Source organism: Dipodomys ordii, unplaced genomic scaffold (assembly GCF_000151885.1).
Source record: "Dipodomys ordii isolate 6190 unplaced genomic scaffold, Dord_2.0 Scaffold3, whole genome shotgun sequence".
NCBI lineage: Eukaryota > Metazoa > Chordata > Mammalia > Rodentia > Heteromyidae > Dipodomys > Dipodomys ordii.
In genome coordinates this window covers 32665368-32682389 of record NW_012267219.1, presented here as the reverse complement: position 1 = coordinate 32682389, position 17022 = coordinate 32665368, and the positions used below count along the sequence as shown (strand labels likewise).

Sequence of the window (17022 nt, the reverse complement as noted above, 5' to 3'; positions counted from 1 at the left end):
AGAACAGAAGCAAAATGAGGACTCGCCAAAGAGAAAAGTCTGAACATACCTAGACTCTAGATGACCCAATAGCAGAAACCAGTCACTTTGGGAAATTTACTATGGGGGTGGGGGGGAGGAAAGAAATTATTTTCAAGGTTCTTCGTAGATTTTTTTTCAATCCGCAAAAGCATCCCTAAATGAAACTTGTTATGATTCTCACATACTTACCACAAAAAGAAGTTGTAGCCAGACGGCTTCTCTCCAAAGGTGGTGCCCACTTACTCCACATGCCGTGGCAGGCTGGGTAGGTCACGCCCTGGAAGAAGGGTTGAAAGTCAATCATTTTGACTCCCATTTCCCTCTGTGCTTGAAATTCGGATCACTATGGGATGAATGGCCCTTTACTGTATATAAATTTGAAAGCATGTGAAGCATTGTAAGGAAAGTGATCACAATCATAGCCATCACCAGAGAACTGAAATGGCAGGACAAGATAGGAGATTTAAAAACAACAACAACAACAACTGAGTAAAAAAAAAAAAATTTTTTTTTTGGTGAGGACCATGTTGTCCCAGACATTATCAAGACCTTCAAGGAAAGTCTCTTACCTCCACTAGGCCCTGCAAAATTCTGACACCCATGACACAGCCATAATGTACTCTGGCTGCAGACGGAATGAACATATTCAAAGTTGATGTTAAGAAAATGGCAGCTCCAAAGACCCTAAAGAAACAGAGCATTGTGTCATTGAATCAGGCAAAATGGCTGAGGTACTTCAGTGAAACATCAGAAACCAACCTAACAGCTCATGAAAGTTCATTGTAGAAATTAAAGAGGCATTAATTTAGAGAAATCGGTGATGTCTGGGGAGCTGATATGTTCAAGCTAGACTCCTGGGCTGCTTCTTCCAAGTTTGAGTCCCAGGACCAATTATAAACACATTTATAGCAATGCAGGAAGGTCCTGCTTAGATGATATCCCAGATTGGTCCAGAATGACCAAGTTGAAAGGAACTTGCTAGATATCTACCATTCTACCTGGCTCCATCCAAGTGAACATGTCTCTTACCCATGACTTCTATATTTGTAGGATTATGTCTCTTGTTCTCCACAATGCTTTTAGTAGACCACAAGAGAAACTAATGACTACCCAGCCATCAGCTTATGATCAGCCTGGGACCAGCCAAGCACAAAACAAGTCCTGTACCTATCTCAGCATACCAGTACCACCAGTACCACCAATAAATACCCTGCCAGTACCACTTGCTTTCTCCTCCCTGCCCTGCCCAAGATTCACTGGAGGTAAAGAGAAGGAGGTAGTTTCTTCTCTTCTCCCACACATTATCAGTGGCATGCTGTAAAAATCATATTATATGTGATTTTCTTCAGGGGCAGAAGTGTAAGCAGTAACCAAGGAGACCAAAGCAACCCATATTTGATTACCTTTTTAAAAAGAATATAATGGGTAAGTAACAATAAGAGGTACAAATTAGAAAAGGATTTAAGCTGGGAGGAGTGGGTGAGAATATTGAAAAGGTGATATTGATCAAGATGTACTGTTATTGAATGGGGCGATGATGCATGCTTCAGCGACTGGCAACTCCTTTATACAACTACTTAAAGATAATAGGAATATTCAAGAAGAACCTAAGGAAAATAGTTATGTTTCTACAGTTTTAGATCTCATCATGGTTGCTCAAATTCTTTGACCTTGACCCATAAAATAGAGCTCACTTTGCAGCCCACATGATACCTACTCACACACAAATGTAGTACAAAAAAGTTTCAATAATACTTCCCCTATGTTGCTAGCTTATTTTCTGTATTATTTGACTACCTTCTCTTCCATTCTTCTCTCTTAAAAATTCTTATTGGTGAATCAATATGTTGACTTCACAACCATCGGATGAATTGTTTTTTACAATTTGAAAAAAATGACTCTCTCAGTTTACGTAAAGTCAGCTGAGAAACATATGAGAGGGGACCTGAAAATACATCAGGTACATGATACATTTTACAACATCTCCCCCAAGTGGCCATCTTCTTGTGCTTGACTGCCTCTAATGACAGAGGACTCACTGCTTATTGAGATAACTCATAATTGCTAAAACACTCAGCTTCTCAGACCCCTTCCATGGGCACATTTTTGGCTGGGGCCAAGGTTCAAGTGGTAGAGCCACCTGCATCTAAAACACTAAATTCAAACCTCAGTACAAAAAAAAAGTATTTTGCCATCCAAAGGTCAGCCCTATTGAACACAAGATAGAACCTTTGTGGTACTTAGTATAAGTACATAGGGTTACAGACCATCATCAGCAATTTAGTCCAATGTTTCCTGTCACAAATAAGAAACTGAAGGTCAGAGAGAGAGACTGCAATTCAGTAGAGGTAACTCAGTAAGCCAGTGAGGAGCCAAGAATGGTTCTTTTCCTGGCTCAAAGTTAATTGCTCTTTTGACCAAATAAACACTTAGTGAGTTGTAAATAACACTATTTTTTTTGAAAGTCAAGGATTCAAGAGCAGGTTCATTTGAGAGCCACATCTCTAAAGTAAATCTATCTGTATAGTTCCTGTTTTTCATCCTGAACCCCTTAAATTGAGAACCAACTGTGCAGATTTTTTTAAAGGTACAGAGCTGCATTATAAAAATAAAAATAGCCTCAAGTATGGACCATTACAATAAGAAGCCAAACATTCTACTAGGTATTGTGGAAAGCTGATATATAGCCTGGATAAACAGCACTCATGTCAATATATTTCTTACCTGTTTGCAGCAAACTTGTTTGAAATGAAGCCACCTGGAATTTGTGTCACTATATAACCCCAGAAGAAAGATCCATGGATAAGGCCCACTGTCTCTGGATCCCAATTAAATTGTGCTATCTGGAAACAAGAAATAAGATCCAATTGTGTTAGAAAGCAGAAGATACAGCAAACATAAAAATAAAAACAGCCTCTAGAAGGAACCATGAAGATAGTAAGCCAAATACTCTACCAGATATTGTGAAAAGCTGAAATATAGTCCCAAAAGATATCCCCATCAAATCCCTGAAAGCTGTCATTTCTACTTTATCTAGAAAACAGGTCTTTGTGGATGTAAGTCAAGGATCTTGAAATAGATATCTTGGATTATCCAACTGGGCCCTAAATCCAGTGAGAAATCTCCTTAGAAGAGAAAGTCGAGAGAAAGAGAGGACAGAGAAGAGAAGACACACAGAGAAAAGAAAGGACTTGACACAGAGGCGGTAGCTCCTGGAGCCCCCAGAAGCTGAGAGGAAGTAAAGCCCTGTCAACATTTTGGTTCCAGACTTCCGGTCTCTACAACTATGAGAGAATAAATTTTTGTTGTTTGAATCATTTATTTTGGTAGTCTTAAGAAACTAATAGCTAGGCGCCAGTGGCTCATACCTGCAATCCTAGCTACTCAGGAGGCTGAGATCTGAGGATTGAGGTTCAAAGCCAGCCTGGGCAGGAAAGACCATGAGGATCCTATCTCCAATTAAAAAAAAAAAAAAAAAACACCAGAAAACCGGAAGTGGCGCTATAGCTCAAGTGGTAGAGCACTGGTTGAGCCCTCACCTTGAACTGAAGAGCTGAGGGACAGCGCCCAGGCCCAGAGTTCAGCCCCACAACCAACAAAAAAGAAAGAAAGAATGAAAGAAAGAAAGAGAGAGAGAGAAAGAAAAGAAAGAAAGGAAGGAAGGAAGGAAGGAAGAAAGAAAGAAAAAAAGATAGGTAACTCCCTATAAACAATCTCATTTTGTTTGCAAAACAGTCCATTTATTTCCATTTTACAATACAGTAAAGGCAATGAGAGTTGATAAAGAAAATGCCAGTTCTGCTCTCCTACTACACACTTCATACTTCCAAAGAGGCAGATTTCTCCCTGCTGACCACACAACTGACTGGACACCAAAGTAGAGAGAGCTTAGTCATAGACTAGACTCACTCAACATCTCTGTGTCTGTTTCTGTCTCTGCCTCTCTCTCTCTCTCTCTCTCTCTCTCTCTCTCTCACACACACACACACACACACACACACACACACACGCAATCAATCAATCAATCAATCAATTTGGAACTCAGAGATTACAGTTAAACAATAATGGGCATTTAACTGAAATCCCAAAGAATATGGAATCAAGACTGAGTAAATCAGCTCACTGCCAAGGTAAGCTGATGGAATTCAGCTGTAGCAGAGAGAAGCCAGAGCAAAAGTCAGAAGGCAGTCCGTGGAGAGATCCAGAAAAGATGGAGCAGACATGGAGAAGCAGGTGAGAGACTGCAGATGAGGGCTGGCCAACTGGAGACTTGAGCAAAGGACATTTTAGATCTTATGGGGCAAAAGCCCACCCACCCTGCACTTCTCGTAGTGTCTCTGTTCCCACCGAGGGAAGGTTTACATAGACTTATTTTCCTTCCTCAGTGGTACAGCCTGGATTTCAGTGCCACCTCAGGCTGGGATCTCCCTGCCCAGGCCACAAACATGTATAGACTTGCTTTCTGCACAGAGCTTTCATGAGACTCCTTCATTCCTGCCATAATCCCTCCTCAACCTGAGCTTGTTTCACACATAGAACTTCAATTTCTATAACCAGCATTCCCTGATCAGGACGAAAGGGCAATATGCCAAAGGCTCCAGCACTAAAAACAAGTCCAGTACTAGGGCTTAAACTCATGGCCACAGTGCTCTCCCTTAGCTTTTTTGCTCCAAGTTGGTGCTCTACCATTTGAGCCAAAATTTTGCTTCTGGCTTTTTGCTGATTAATTGGAAATAAGAATCTTACAGGACTTTCCTGTACAGGGTAGCTTCAAATCATGATTCTCAAATCTCAGTCTTCTGAGTAGCCACGATTATAGTCATGAGGCACTAGCACCCAGCTAACAGTCCATTTTGAAATAAGTTTGGACTTTTCCCTGACCATAATGGCAAATAATATCTAGGTTTCTCAAATTCTAGTCCTTATTTTTCCATTACCATATGCCAGACACTATTCCAAGGGCTTTAATTTTGTGTTTGTTTGTCCATTTGTTCATTCATTTTGGTGCCTGAAGAGTGAACCCATTCCTTGAGCACACTCACCACATGCTTTACCACTGCACTGCAACCTCAGCCCTAATTCATAATTATTAAATTGAAAAGTGATTATATACGTTAAAATCACCCTTCTTACCACTTTTAGAATATATATTACATGGTTGTATGTGTATGTATGTGTGTGTGTGTTTGCGTGTGCACTTGAGTTGTTAGGGATTAAATGAATCCAGAGCCTTGTACCCACTAAGCAGATGATGCTCTACCCATAGACCACATATTTACTTTAAAAACTTATCTGGATAGGTGCTGATGGCTCATCCCTAGAATCCTAGCCACTCAAAGGATTGAAATCTGAGGAATATGGTTTGAAGCCAGCTCAAGCAGGAAAGTCCATGAGACTCTTATCTCCATTTAACCACCAAAAAGCTAGAAATGAGGGTATGGCTCAAATAATAGAGCATCAGCCTTGAGTGAGAAAGCTAGGATCCAGGGCCAGGCCCCGAGTTCAAGCCTCTTTACCAGCACAGGGGGTTAAAAAAAAAAAAGATTTACTTAGTCATATTGAATACTTCTCTCCTTTTGAAAATAAGGATTCCAAAAATAATCTCAGTGCCAAGTGTCTAGGTTTTTCCTCCATAAAACCAACCAAATGAGGACTGGGAAGGTGGCTCAGTGGTAGAGGCCTGCCTTGCATGCCTGAGGCCCTGGGTTCGATTCCTCAGTACCACATAAGCAAAAAAGAAAAAAGCCAGAAGTGGCGCTGTGGCTCAAGTGGTAAAGCGCTAGCCTTGAGCTGAAGAGCTATGGGACAGCGGTCAGGCCCAGAGTTCAGGCCCCACGACCGGACCCAAAAAAAAAAAAAACCAACCAAATGAATATCATCATTTGGGGGCACTTTGTCATTCTAGCAAACACACTTAGCTGATACCTAAGTTTTGTCCTATTTGAACAAGAGAGACATGACCTGCGAGAAATTGGAGTTGTTGCTAGAGCTGCTAAACTACTCTCCAGGCTAGAAAGGATGGTGTAAAGCATAGTTTCAATTTTAATCAATTCTTCTAAGACTCTAGAGGACAAAACCATAGAAACTTGAGACCACAGACTATCATTGTTCCTTGGATTTATCAAAATGTCTTTTCTATATGCCTCCAAGCAGACTCTATTGACCTGGGCCTATCTTTTCAAGCAACAAACAAATGCAAAACAGCATCTCATTTTGATCTGGGCATCAGCAGACAAGTTTTAATTAGCTGGCCTTGCTCACAAAAGGCTGAGAGAATGCATGTGATACACATCTGAAACCTCACTAATATACATCATTCTTTATTTACGACATGCATGATATGCTCCTCCTCCTCTATCCTCCCCTCCAATTCCAATCCTTCGCCCCCATACCCCTCCAAAAAAAAAGACAGGATCAATTTTTAGGACATATTCTGCTGTGGCATCAGAAAGAAACTGGTTAGAAAGAATCTCTATGGTGCTATTTTTCTTTGGCAGAATAATCTCTTAGTAAACAAACAAACAAACAAAAATCCTGCAGGCCAACTAAAGACTCCTTTTCAATGGACCAATATCAAATTTTCCCAAGCCAGTGCTTGGCAGGAGACTTGTCCAGATGATGCTAATAGATGTGGCAAAGAGAGCATGCTTCTGCATCTTTTCAGTCCAGAAAATAGCACAGCCCACAGCCTTGGAAAGTCATACAGGATACACAACATTACAGGCTCTTAGTCATACAACACCTTTCAAGCACAGCTTGTAGAGTAATAACTTCTTCTAAAATCCTTTGGACTTCAAGTTAAGAATTTAAAATGTGCAGGGTGATGATGGACCAACACCTGTCATCTCAGCTACTCGGAAGACTGAGATCTGAAGTTCAAGGTTCAAAGCCAGCCTAGACAGTAAAGGTCTTAAGACTCTTATCTCCAATTAACCAACAAAGAAAAAATGCCAAAGTGGAGTGGTAGCCCAAGGGGTAGAGTGCTAGCCTTGAGCACTAAAGCTCAGGGACAGTGCCTAGGCCCTAAGTTCAAGTCCCAGGATTGGCACCCCCCCACCCCCTCCAAAGAAAAAGAATTTTTAAAATGTTAATTTTAATAAAGGGTTCTTAAGTTATCAACAAGTTTCCAAAGAGATTCAGACATGGCTGTCTCAAGTACTGTATTCTCATTCTCTTTCTCTCTCTTCCTCACTTTCTCCATCTCTCTCTCTCTCTCTCTGTGTCTCTCTCTCTCTCTCTGTGTCTCTCTCTCTTTCTCCCACCACCCCACGCAAATGCACACATTCTTCAACTATCTTTCTTCACACCTCACCAAAATCCTCTTTCCCTAGGCCAGCCATCATTTTCTCTGGGAATTCTTTCATGACATCAGGCTGGGCTAGATCGTCTTTAGATGAGCCTGAGGATTCTGTGTACCACATCAACAGAGCAACACAACCCCCAGATTGTCATCACGTACTATAAGTCTCCAGGAGGACAAGGGCCCAGTCTATGTTGTTCACCATCTATCCAGAACCCAACACATAGTTGTCACTCTACAGGCCCAGTCTATGTTGTTCACCATCTATCCAGAACCCAACACATAGTTGTCACTCTACATTTTCATTGCATCAATGAAGGACTGGCAGTACATTCTTTCTTGCAGCAAAGCTTTTACACAAGTACTGTCAAAAACAAAATCTGCCATATATGAGTATACTAACCTGAATTTCTGGTTTCCCATTCACATAGACAGTGCTATTGTTGACCATTTCCACAATGGCAACTCCAAGATTGCACCGAATCCCAAAGGAAATGCAGAATCCTAGCCCACTCATGATGGCGATGATATAACGCTTGGGAATGCCACAGCAATGGCAGTCACACAGTGGGGGGCTTGGCCTGCATGTCTGCACTGGCCTTCCTTCTTCATTCAGCTCAATGTTATCTTCTTCTTCATTGGTCCCATCAATTTTTCTACATTAGAAAAGGGATGGACAGAAAACAAAAGCCAAGATGAGAGGGATAAAATATGTACTACACAAAAAGAAAAATTCACCGAGTGGAAAAAATAAAAGGAAAACCTACAGTATGATGCAGCCTGCATTCTGTGGTTATTATTATTATTATAGCAATCATGATAATTAATATTACTGATGTACCAAATAGTATGTTGGGCTATTATGGCATTAAATCTTTTAGATCTCATAACCACCCGAGTTATTATTACATTGTTTTTATAGATGAGGAAACCTCATCTATAATGGAATGGAATGTTAACCAAGTCCAGAGTTTATGTCCTGTATTGAATTTCCTGCTGAAAGAGTAATGTCTTCCAGCTATTTCCTTTTAGCTTAATTTTAGAGACACTGGAAACTTGCTGAAAATATACTCAGACAAAAAATTAAATAATTGATTCTTTATTTCCTTTTCTTCTTAACTAAGTGTTAATAAAAACAAGTTTTAAGTCTTCTAAGTAAGGTAAGGAGGCATGGTTGTTCGTTTGTTTTGGTTGGTTGTGGGGCTTGAACTCTGGGCCTGGGTGCTGTCCCTGAGCTCTTCACCTCAAAGCTAGCGCTCTACCACTTGAGCTGTAGTGCCACTTCTGGCCTTTTCTCTTTATGTGGTGCTGAGGAATCGAACCCAGGGCCTCATGCATGCAAGGCAAGCATTCTACCATTGAGCCACATTCCAAGCCCCGGAAGCATATTTTAAATCACAACATACACCCAACTGGTTGTCTAGCCTTTCTTCTTTGGGTAGATCTTCTAAAGAGGTGATCCTTAGGAAACATCTTGTATTCAAATGGCAAGTTCAAATGTCTTCCAAAGGGAGTATCCTTCACTGACTTCTAGGGCCATTAGAGTGAATTTTAACTTCTCTTCTTATTTTTTATTTTTTGTAGTAGTGAGTTTGAACTCAGGGCCTCACACTTGGTAGATAGGTATTCTAACCCTTAAGCTATGTCTCCAGCACATTTTGGGCATTGGTTGTTTACAAGAGAGGGTCTTAGTTGATGTTCAAGCCAGCCTGGACTACAATTCTCCTTTTTGTGCTTCCCTTTGCCGTTAGGATGACAGGTGCATGTCACCACAACTAGCCACTGTGCTTCTCCTATAGCTTGTGGTAACAGATGCACACCTTTGTGCCCAGACATTGGTTGAGATGAAGTCATATGAACTTTTTTTTCATTTTGCCTGGGCTAACCTCAAACCATGATCTCTCCCTCTAACCTATCTGCCTTCCAAGTAGATAGGATTACAGGTTTAAGCCATACCCACTGAGCTTTTTTCTTTCCTAAGAGGAGTAATTGAGCAAACATTCTTTCTGCAAATGCTTACCAGTTTTCATAAATATTAAATTTAATATTAAACAGCTAATATAGCAGTTAAGAAATAAGTTGAAACAAAATAGTTTGATTGGTCTACCAATCCATACAGAGATGGTCTTGGCAGATTTAAAGCACAACTATGGAGAAACAAATACGCTAGACTCACTTCAGTTTATCAGATACTTACTAATTTTACCTAATGTGTCTGGCACTGTGGGAATTGTTGGGAATAAACAATGATGTGTTCTCCACCTTCCTTCAGTTCTTAGGCTGGTAGAAAAGACCCCTATACGAAGAACTAGAATTACTAGATCCTGCAAGCTTTGTTGAAATCAAAGAACAGGATAAAATAGGAGATATCTATAACAAGTTTTGAACAACAGAAATTTACTTTCCTACAATTCTAGAAGCCAGAAACCCAAGATCAGGATGTTAGCATGGTTGGTTTCTTCTAAGACCTCTCCCCTTGGCTTGTAGTTGGCCATCTCTCCCCATAACTCTTCGATCATGTAACTTTTGTGTTTTTCTCTCTGTGTCCAAATTTCTTACTTATGCCGGTCATTTGAGCTAAAGCCTCCTGTAGCCTCATTTTAACTAAATTACCTCTTTAAAGACCCTATATCCAAACAATTCCATAATGAAAACTGAGGATTAGCACCAGGGGAGAGGATAAAATTCAGCCCACAATAGTCCCTATCTTTAAAGTGGGCTAATCATTGTCATTGTCTCATAGGGTTAATGAATGCCACATGTAAATAATTTAGTGCAGAGATTTATATTAATAAATGGTAAGTACTGTTATTCTTGCTATTAATAAAAGTGTTACTTGTCCTAAACTTAGCATCTCTATGTTCATGCAGATGCTGTAAATGGAGAGTAATAAAGAGTGATATTTTCAGGCAGTGTGGGGCTTTTAGGAGCTTAATTAAAGTCAGCCCCAGCTGCTGCACTCTGATTCTACCATGGCTTTGGCACCGGGACAAGGTTTTTTCTCAAAGCAAGCAGCCTTGCTTTCTCATAAGGACTAAGCATTGCAAGGTTATAGGAAAGCCCTTCCCTGCAAGAGGCAAGACTCCATTGACAGGCACCTGGCTCCAGGACTCCCCACTGGCCTTGCTAAAATTTCCTAGTACTGCCACAAACTCTTCTACCTAACCTTGTCTGAATGCTCTCCTTGCTCCCTCCCACCTCTGTTTTCCCTCAGTAAGCCTCTTACACGTCTAGTCCAGTCTTGCTATGCTTTTTAGAAGACCTAAACCAACACTTTCCTGAGGGATATTACAACACTCTGGGGCAGGGGCTAGAGAAAGGGAAGGAAAGTAGTGAGAAAAGGGCAGCTATCCCTGATAGAAGGAAGCCTTTGCTCCCTTGTTTGCAGGGCCTTGATTCATCTGATCTGAAGCTACCTCCTCCTAGCACCTGCCCAATGAGAGACCAGAGATATGAGGAATAAATACGGGACTGGATTTGCGGACTGGGAATCAGTCCTGATCTCCCTTACCTGCTGTGACAGCTAAGCCATGACTTCACAGAAATATGAGGCAGGAGAAAATGTGGATGAATGAGAGGGAGATACTTACTGCCTGATTTATCTGTGAGTCAGGCAGACCCCATCTCCATGCACCCAGATAGACTGAAACTAAATTTCCAACAGCCAGGACCTCAGAGTAAGATTCAATACTTCTTTAAAAAAATTTTATAACCAGGTGCTGGTGGCTCCTGCCTGTAATCCTAGCTACTCAGGAGGCTGAGATCTGAGGACCATGGTTCAAAGCCAGCCTGGGCAGGAAAGTCCGTGAGACTCTTATCTACAATAAAACCATCAGAAAACCAGAAATGGCGCTGTCACTCAAGTGCTAGAGTGCTAGCCTTGAGCTGAATTGCTGAGGGACAGAGCCCAGGCCCAGAGTTCAAGCCCCACGACTGACAAAAAAATTAAAAATTAAAACATTTTATAGCATCTGTTAGTCGTCCAAGGGTCCCACTGAGACGTATCTGTGTATGCTTCTGATGCTGACTCACCTCCCCCATCTCTGACCATCTTCCACCCTACTTCTTATGACAATATGAACAGGTTTTATTGTCCCAGTTCTGTATCTGGATGGGAAGTACCTTGACCATATGCATTCTGCTTCACTCTTTCCATTCACCCTCCCACCTCCCAAAAGTACCTACCCCCAAACAAGACTTCTGTACATTCCTACCATTCATTTCTTGAAGTGATTTGCTCTAGAAACACTAAAATACTGGATGGCTTAAGATGTAGCTCGGTGGAGTGTGCTTGCCTACCATATTCAAGGGCTTGGGTTCAACCCCTAATAAGGCACAACATGTAAAATAATACCAATAACAAGTAATACATTATTTCTTGCATAGGCAAGCTCACAGAGGAAAACTGAGAAGCAGACCACCTGTATAATGGAACACACAAGGCTTCAGACAGTTGGGTAAGCTGACTTGATTTTCAGCTCTGCTGGCTCTGAGTTTCAAGCAATTAACTTAGTCTTTCTGACCACATTTCCTCACCTGTATAATAAAGTCAAATCCTATCTCCCAGAGCTTTTTTCAAAAATGTATTTTATCTGAAAATGCTAAAAACAGAGGGGTTAGAGTTATATAAATCAGGCAAAGAGTACATTTCTTTTCAGATAATGTCACCTCCTTCTCTCAGAGTGGATTTCAGGGTACTGGTGATCAACCCAGGACAGCAGGCATGCTAATCACATACTCTACCCTGACACTGTATCTTCAGTGTATTAGTTTTGTATATCCTTCTATTACAGCAGTTATCATATTCCATTAGTTTTGTCTTCATGAAGGTAGTAGGTGGTGAATAAATACGTGCTTATTTGCCTCCACAAATAAAGATCTCTCCCACATCATAAACACGCTGAAGGCAAGAGCATTCTCCCCATCATCTTTATTTCTACGGTTGATAGGGAATTTTCATTCAGCAGAATAGAATCTTGCAGGTCAATCCCAGACATTATTACTGGCTTGAAGTGTTTAGAGACAGGGTATGGATCTATTCATCCCTGCCCAGAAACAAACTTTATAGAAGGATGAGAGAGAGGAAAGTTAGTGAAGAATAAGAAAGAAAAAAAGATAAAGTCCTTTCTGAAGAAATGGAGGACTTTAATTATCCATAATAACTATTTACCCCATCCAGTGTTCTCTTCATGTTTGCTTGCTTCGTCTTTTAGATCAGAGAATCTTCATTCTTTCCAGTGACTGTCATTGTTGTTTCTCCAAAAATAGAAAGCTGCAGATTGTGGGTTGCCAGCCCTTTACACAGGAGGAGGCTCATGACTACTGTCCTCATATACAATTGTCCAGTAAGTGCCTGAACCCCATGGTCTAATTGCTTAAGATATGCTAAGTAGCCTCTAGGCCCTTACAGAACTTATCCAAATGTTCCTACCAATCATGGAGATTTTGATTTATTTTTAGGAATAAAAATCCATATTTGGAGTACAAAGTAAGCAGAACTTTGCAGATAATTTTACCAGTTTTTTTAATCCGTTTACTTGCTTTTTTCCGGTGTTTGTTACAGGATGGATTCTGAGCTATAAGATGGAGATATATCCTCCATCTCAAGATGGAGGGAAAAGGGAGATCAAATATAATTAATAAAACCCAACCAAAAACCTTCACAGAGTGTCCAGAGAGGAGACAGTAGACAGAGTCTTTTCACCGCTTTCCTTCTTCCAACCTAATAGCAAGTCAGTGATGATGTGGGGGAAAAAAAATTTATTGAAGCCAGGTGCCAGTGGCTCACACCTGTAATCCTTCCTATTCGGGAGGCTGAGATCTGAGGATCATAGTTCAAAGCCATCCCGGGCAGGAAAACCCATAAAACTCTTATCTCCAAAAACCAGAAGACCAGAAGTGGTGATGTGGCTCAAGTGGTAGAACGCTTGCCTTGAGCTGAAGAGCTGAGGGACAGCGCCCAGGCCAAGAGTTCAAGCCCCAGGACTGACAAAAATAATTTTTTGAAGTAAATGTAACCCTTCTAGAAGGCTAATTGGAAGAGTCAGTTTGCTAGAGCTACTACAGCAAAACAATACAGATGGGGGAGCTTAAACTATAAAAGTTTCTTTTATGAATTTGAAGGCTAAAAGTCCAAGCGGAAGGTGTCATCAGAGTTGGATTTTCCCCAGGCCTCTTTGCACAATCAGTGGCCTCCATGCATCCTGACGTCTCTCTGATTTCCTCTTCTTACCAGGCCACCAATCCCATACAATTCACACTCCCACCCAGCCATTTCTCATAGGGTTTAGGTTAACCCACTGGGAAAGAGAAAGACTCATTTTTTCTCTTGTTAATTACAAAAGTCTAGACCACTGATGACAAACCTGCCGACCTCTCTGTATGTATATATCTATACATATATATGAGTGTATATGTAAAACACATGTCTACAGTATATGTAAACATATGTTTTGCTATTTATATATGAACTTATATATTATTCTGTATGCATATGGAGGTTTTGTAGGGTTTGAATTAATTGCCTGAACAGCTACTAGACTTGGACCATCCAGACTGGCCCTCCCAGGGTGCCTAAGTGCTTCCTGACATGCTTTCCTAAGTTTCATTCCACTTTGGTTGAAGTAGATCCTGTTGATTACAGCAAAGTGCCTTGATGGATGCAGCCTATTTATTAGGTCGTAGAGATTGTTTCTGTGTTAATAGTGAAGTGTGTTATATCAAAAAATATCACGTAGCCTCTGTAAGTAACACAAACTTGCGGCCTTGCACTAAGTTTTAAGATCTATTTAAGAGATCTTGTCAGGCCTCGAAGGCCACTGAAAGGACACGGGCTTCAACGCTGGGTGAGGTGACCTGTAGGTAAGGCGCACTCTCTGCACAGTGCTGGGAAGGCATCTGGCTTGGTTGAATAGAACCACATTGCCTTCAGCCAAATGGCCTGACAACACATATGCAGGGAAGTAAAAGATGTCACAGCAATTGGAGCCCAGGGTTTCTTGATCTCAAGCAACACATAACTTAATACACATCTGATACATTTGTGTATGTATTAAACTGCCATCAAACTAACCTCTGCTTCCTGAGTAGCTAGAAATCCAGACATGAGCCACTGTGCCCGGCTTCCCTGAGGGGATACTTACAAGTTGCATACATGTGTCAAATTATTACATTATACTTCATAAACATGCACAATTACTATGTGTCAATTAAAAATGAATTGGAGAGGGGCTGGTAAGATGGCTTAGTGATAGAGTGCTTGCCTCGCATGCATAAGGCCCTGGGTTCAATTCCTCATCACCACATAAACAGAAAAAGCCAGAAGTGGCGCTGTGGCTCAAGTGGTAGAGTGCTAGCCTTGAGCTGATGAGCTAAGAGACAGCACCCAGGCCCAGAGTTCAAGCCCCATGACTGAAAAAAAAAATGAATTGGAGAGCCAGGTGCTGGTAGCTCATGCCTATAATCCTAGCTACTCAGAAGGCTGAGGTCTGAGGATCATGATTCAAAGCCAGCCTTGGCAAGAGCCTTGTTCATGAGCCTCTTATCTCCAATTAACCACCTGAAAACCATAAGTGGCACTTTAGCTCAAGTGGTAGAGTGCTAGCTTTGAGCAAAGTAGCTCATCCCAGGCCCTAAGTTCATGCCCCACGACTGGAAAAAAAAATATATTGGGGGTGGGGGGTGAGGAAGAAGAATATGAGCGCTGAACTGGTTTGGGATCTAACTGCAATTTATAAGCTGCATGACCTTGACCAAGTTACTTAACCTCTCTGTGTCTTGGTTTTCTAATCTATAAAAGTATAAATAGAATACTCCCCTCTTTATGGAATTAAATGAATTTATAATGCCTGAAACATTATTATTTTTAGGCACATGCAATCTGAAGACAGCCATGTTGTCATTGAAATTGAATAAATCTGAACATCAATTTCCAGATATTCATTTCCAAGTTTATTGTTATGTCGATACAGTCCAAAACTAGACTATAAGTGACAATTCTTCCTTTTTACTACATTCCTAAAATTTGTTGTGCTTTTAGCAGAGTGATTATTCAGCTGTTTTTATCAATGACTGTTCTCCAGGAAGCTTAAGAATAATGCCTGCCTGTAATCAACCCCATGCGTGAACTCTCAGATGCTTCCCTGTAGAGCTGCCACTCCCCTGCCCAGGAGGAACATTCTGTGATTTAAAAATAGCTCAAGAATTTCATTGGGATGAGGATCTCAGCCTCCAACATTATTAGATGTGTATGACTTCCACTGACTACTCAGGTGGACAGCAGGAGTTCCAACTTCCCAATGCCCTTTACAAAACAGAACACAGATCTTTATGATTTCACATCACTTGTCCTGTCAGCTAGTATAACATGAACACCAACAAGGTAAGGAGGAAATGCCTATCTTATCAGAGGCCTTTCCCTTATAATTACCTTATTGACCTGTGGTTAACACCAAATGCAGGGCAGAGTGGGTCTCTGTCATTCTGATGCTCTGCTCAAAAACCACTAGGACCAATTTGGATACCTGGTCAAGCTGTGGTCCCCCTCCCACCTGCCCCCATTCCTTTGTCAATAATTGTTATTTATTTTTTTACTATGAAAATACTGTACAGAGGGGTTACAATTACATGGGCAAGACAATGAGTACATTTCTCATCAAGCATTGTAGCCTCCTCCTTTGTTTCCCCTTCCCATCCCTTCCTCTCTCCACTCCCCCACCCAACCCTCCTTCCCCCTCAACCCTCTTTCCCCCCCACCAAAGTTGTAAAGTTCGTTTTTGACATAACAACTTGCACATCTCATTGTTGCAGTGGGTCCACCTGTATCCCTATTTAAATGATTTGTTTTTTCCCTTCCCCTCCACTAGCAATCCCTGAAGGAAATAAAGATGTTAAAGTTTGACTTTTTTTTTCAAAAGCTATTCTATAAATTAGAACAACTGACAGTACCTGGAATTTATACAGTTTATTCTCTGTCTCAAACATTTTGTTAGCTGATTTGTTAGAAATCTTTTAGATTGGCTATGATACATTTCTGTGAAAGCTATTCAAAGAGCCCTAGACAACATAATTCAATTTTGGGTTGAGATCCCAGGACTTGGAAATTATTAATTTTATATATCTAAAAGAACTGATTTAGCAAACAAAGAGCTTTCCATGGGAATGATTCCATAAAACATAGCAAAACCCATTCTTACAACCAGTCTCCTATTGGAAACAACCCCCAAAAAAGCAATAAAATTTCCCCCAAAAAAGCAATTAAACTGAATTTTTAAAAGACTATTCCTTTGGGGCAATATTTCCTGAGCTCAGCCAAGTCTGGTGATTATAATGGTACCCATGGTCCAAAGTCTCTGTTTTTATTCCTGATTTGGCCAGATTTCCTATGTTACCACCTGAATGAGCCAATGAAGCCCTTGTGTCTTCTCTTTGTATTTCTTATCAAATACACACCACCACAATAAGAGGTTACCTGGGGATTTTGCATTGGAAGGATAAAACACTTTTTAAAATGCTATTATAATCATTTTCTGTAATTGGCCAGTTTCTGCTGCTATCACTAAGCTAGGTTTCTATCTGTCCATAATTCAGCATGGCTAAATGAAGTCCTTTTGTTTTCAATTACTAAAGGAATAAAAGTGCCCAAACTTACCTCTTAAAGTGCATACTTGGGGCTGGGAAGGTGGCTCAGTGGTAGAGCACTT

General features: G+C 40.9%; 1 protein-coding gene across 2 annotated transcripts in view; it reads right to left on the bottom strand.

Annotated features, from left to right (window-relative positions):
* Positions 1–17022, bottom strand: part of Slc17a8 (solute carrier family 17 (vesicular glutamate transporter), member 8) — a 39239-nt gene that overhangs the window by 20554 nt on the left and 1663 nt on the right. For both annotated transcript variants that reach the window (XM_013020315.1, XM_013020321.1), the window contains exons 2-5: positions 7725–7977; positions 2746–2864; positions 591–705; positions 211–298 (exon numbers count right to left, since the gene is read on the bottom strand). In XM_013020315.1, coding sequence (XP_012875769.1) covers positions 211–298; positions 591–705; positions 2746–2864; positions 7725–7977 — 575 coding nt within the window. The remainder of the gene's footprint in view (positions 1–210; positions 299–590; positions 706–2745; positions 2865–7724; positions 7978–17022) is intronic.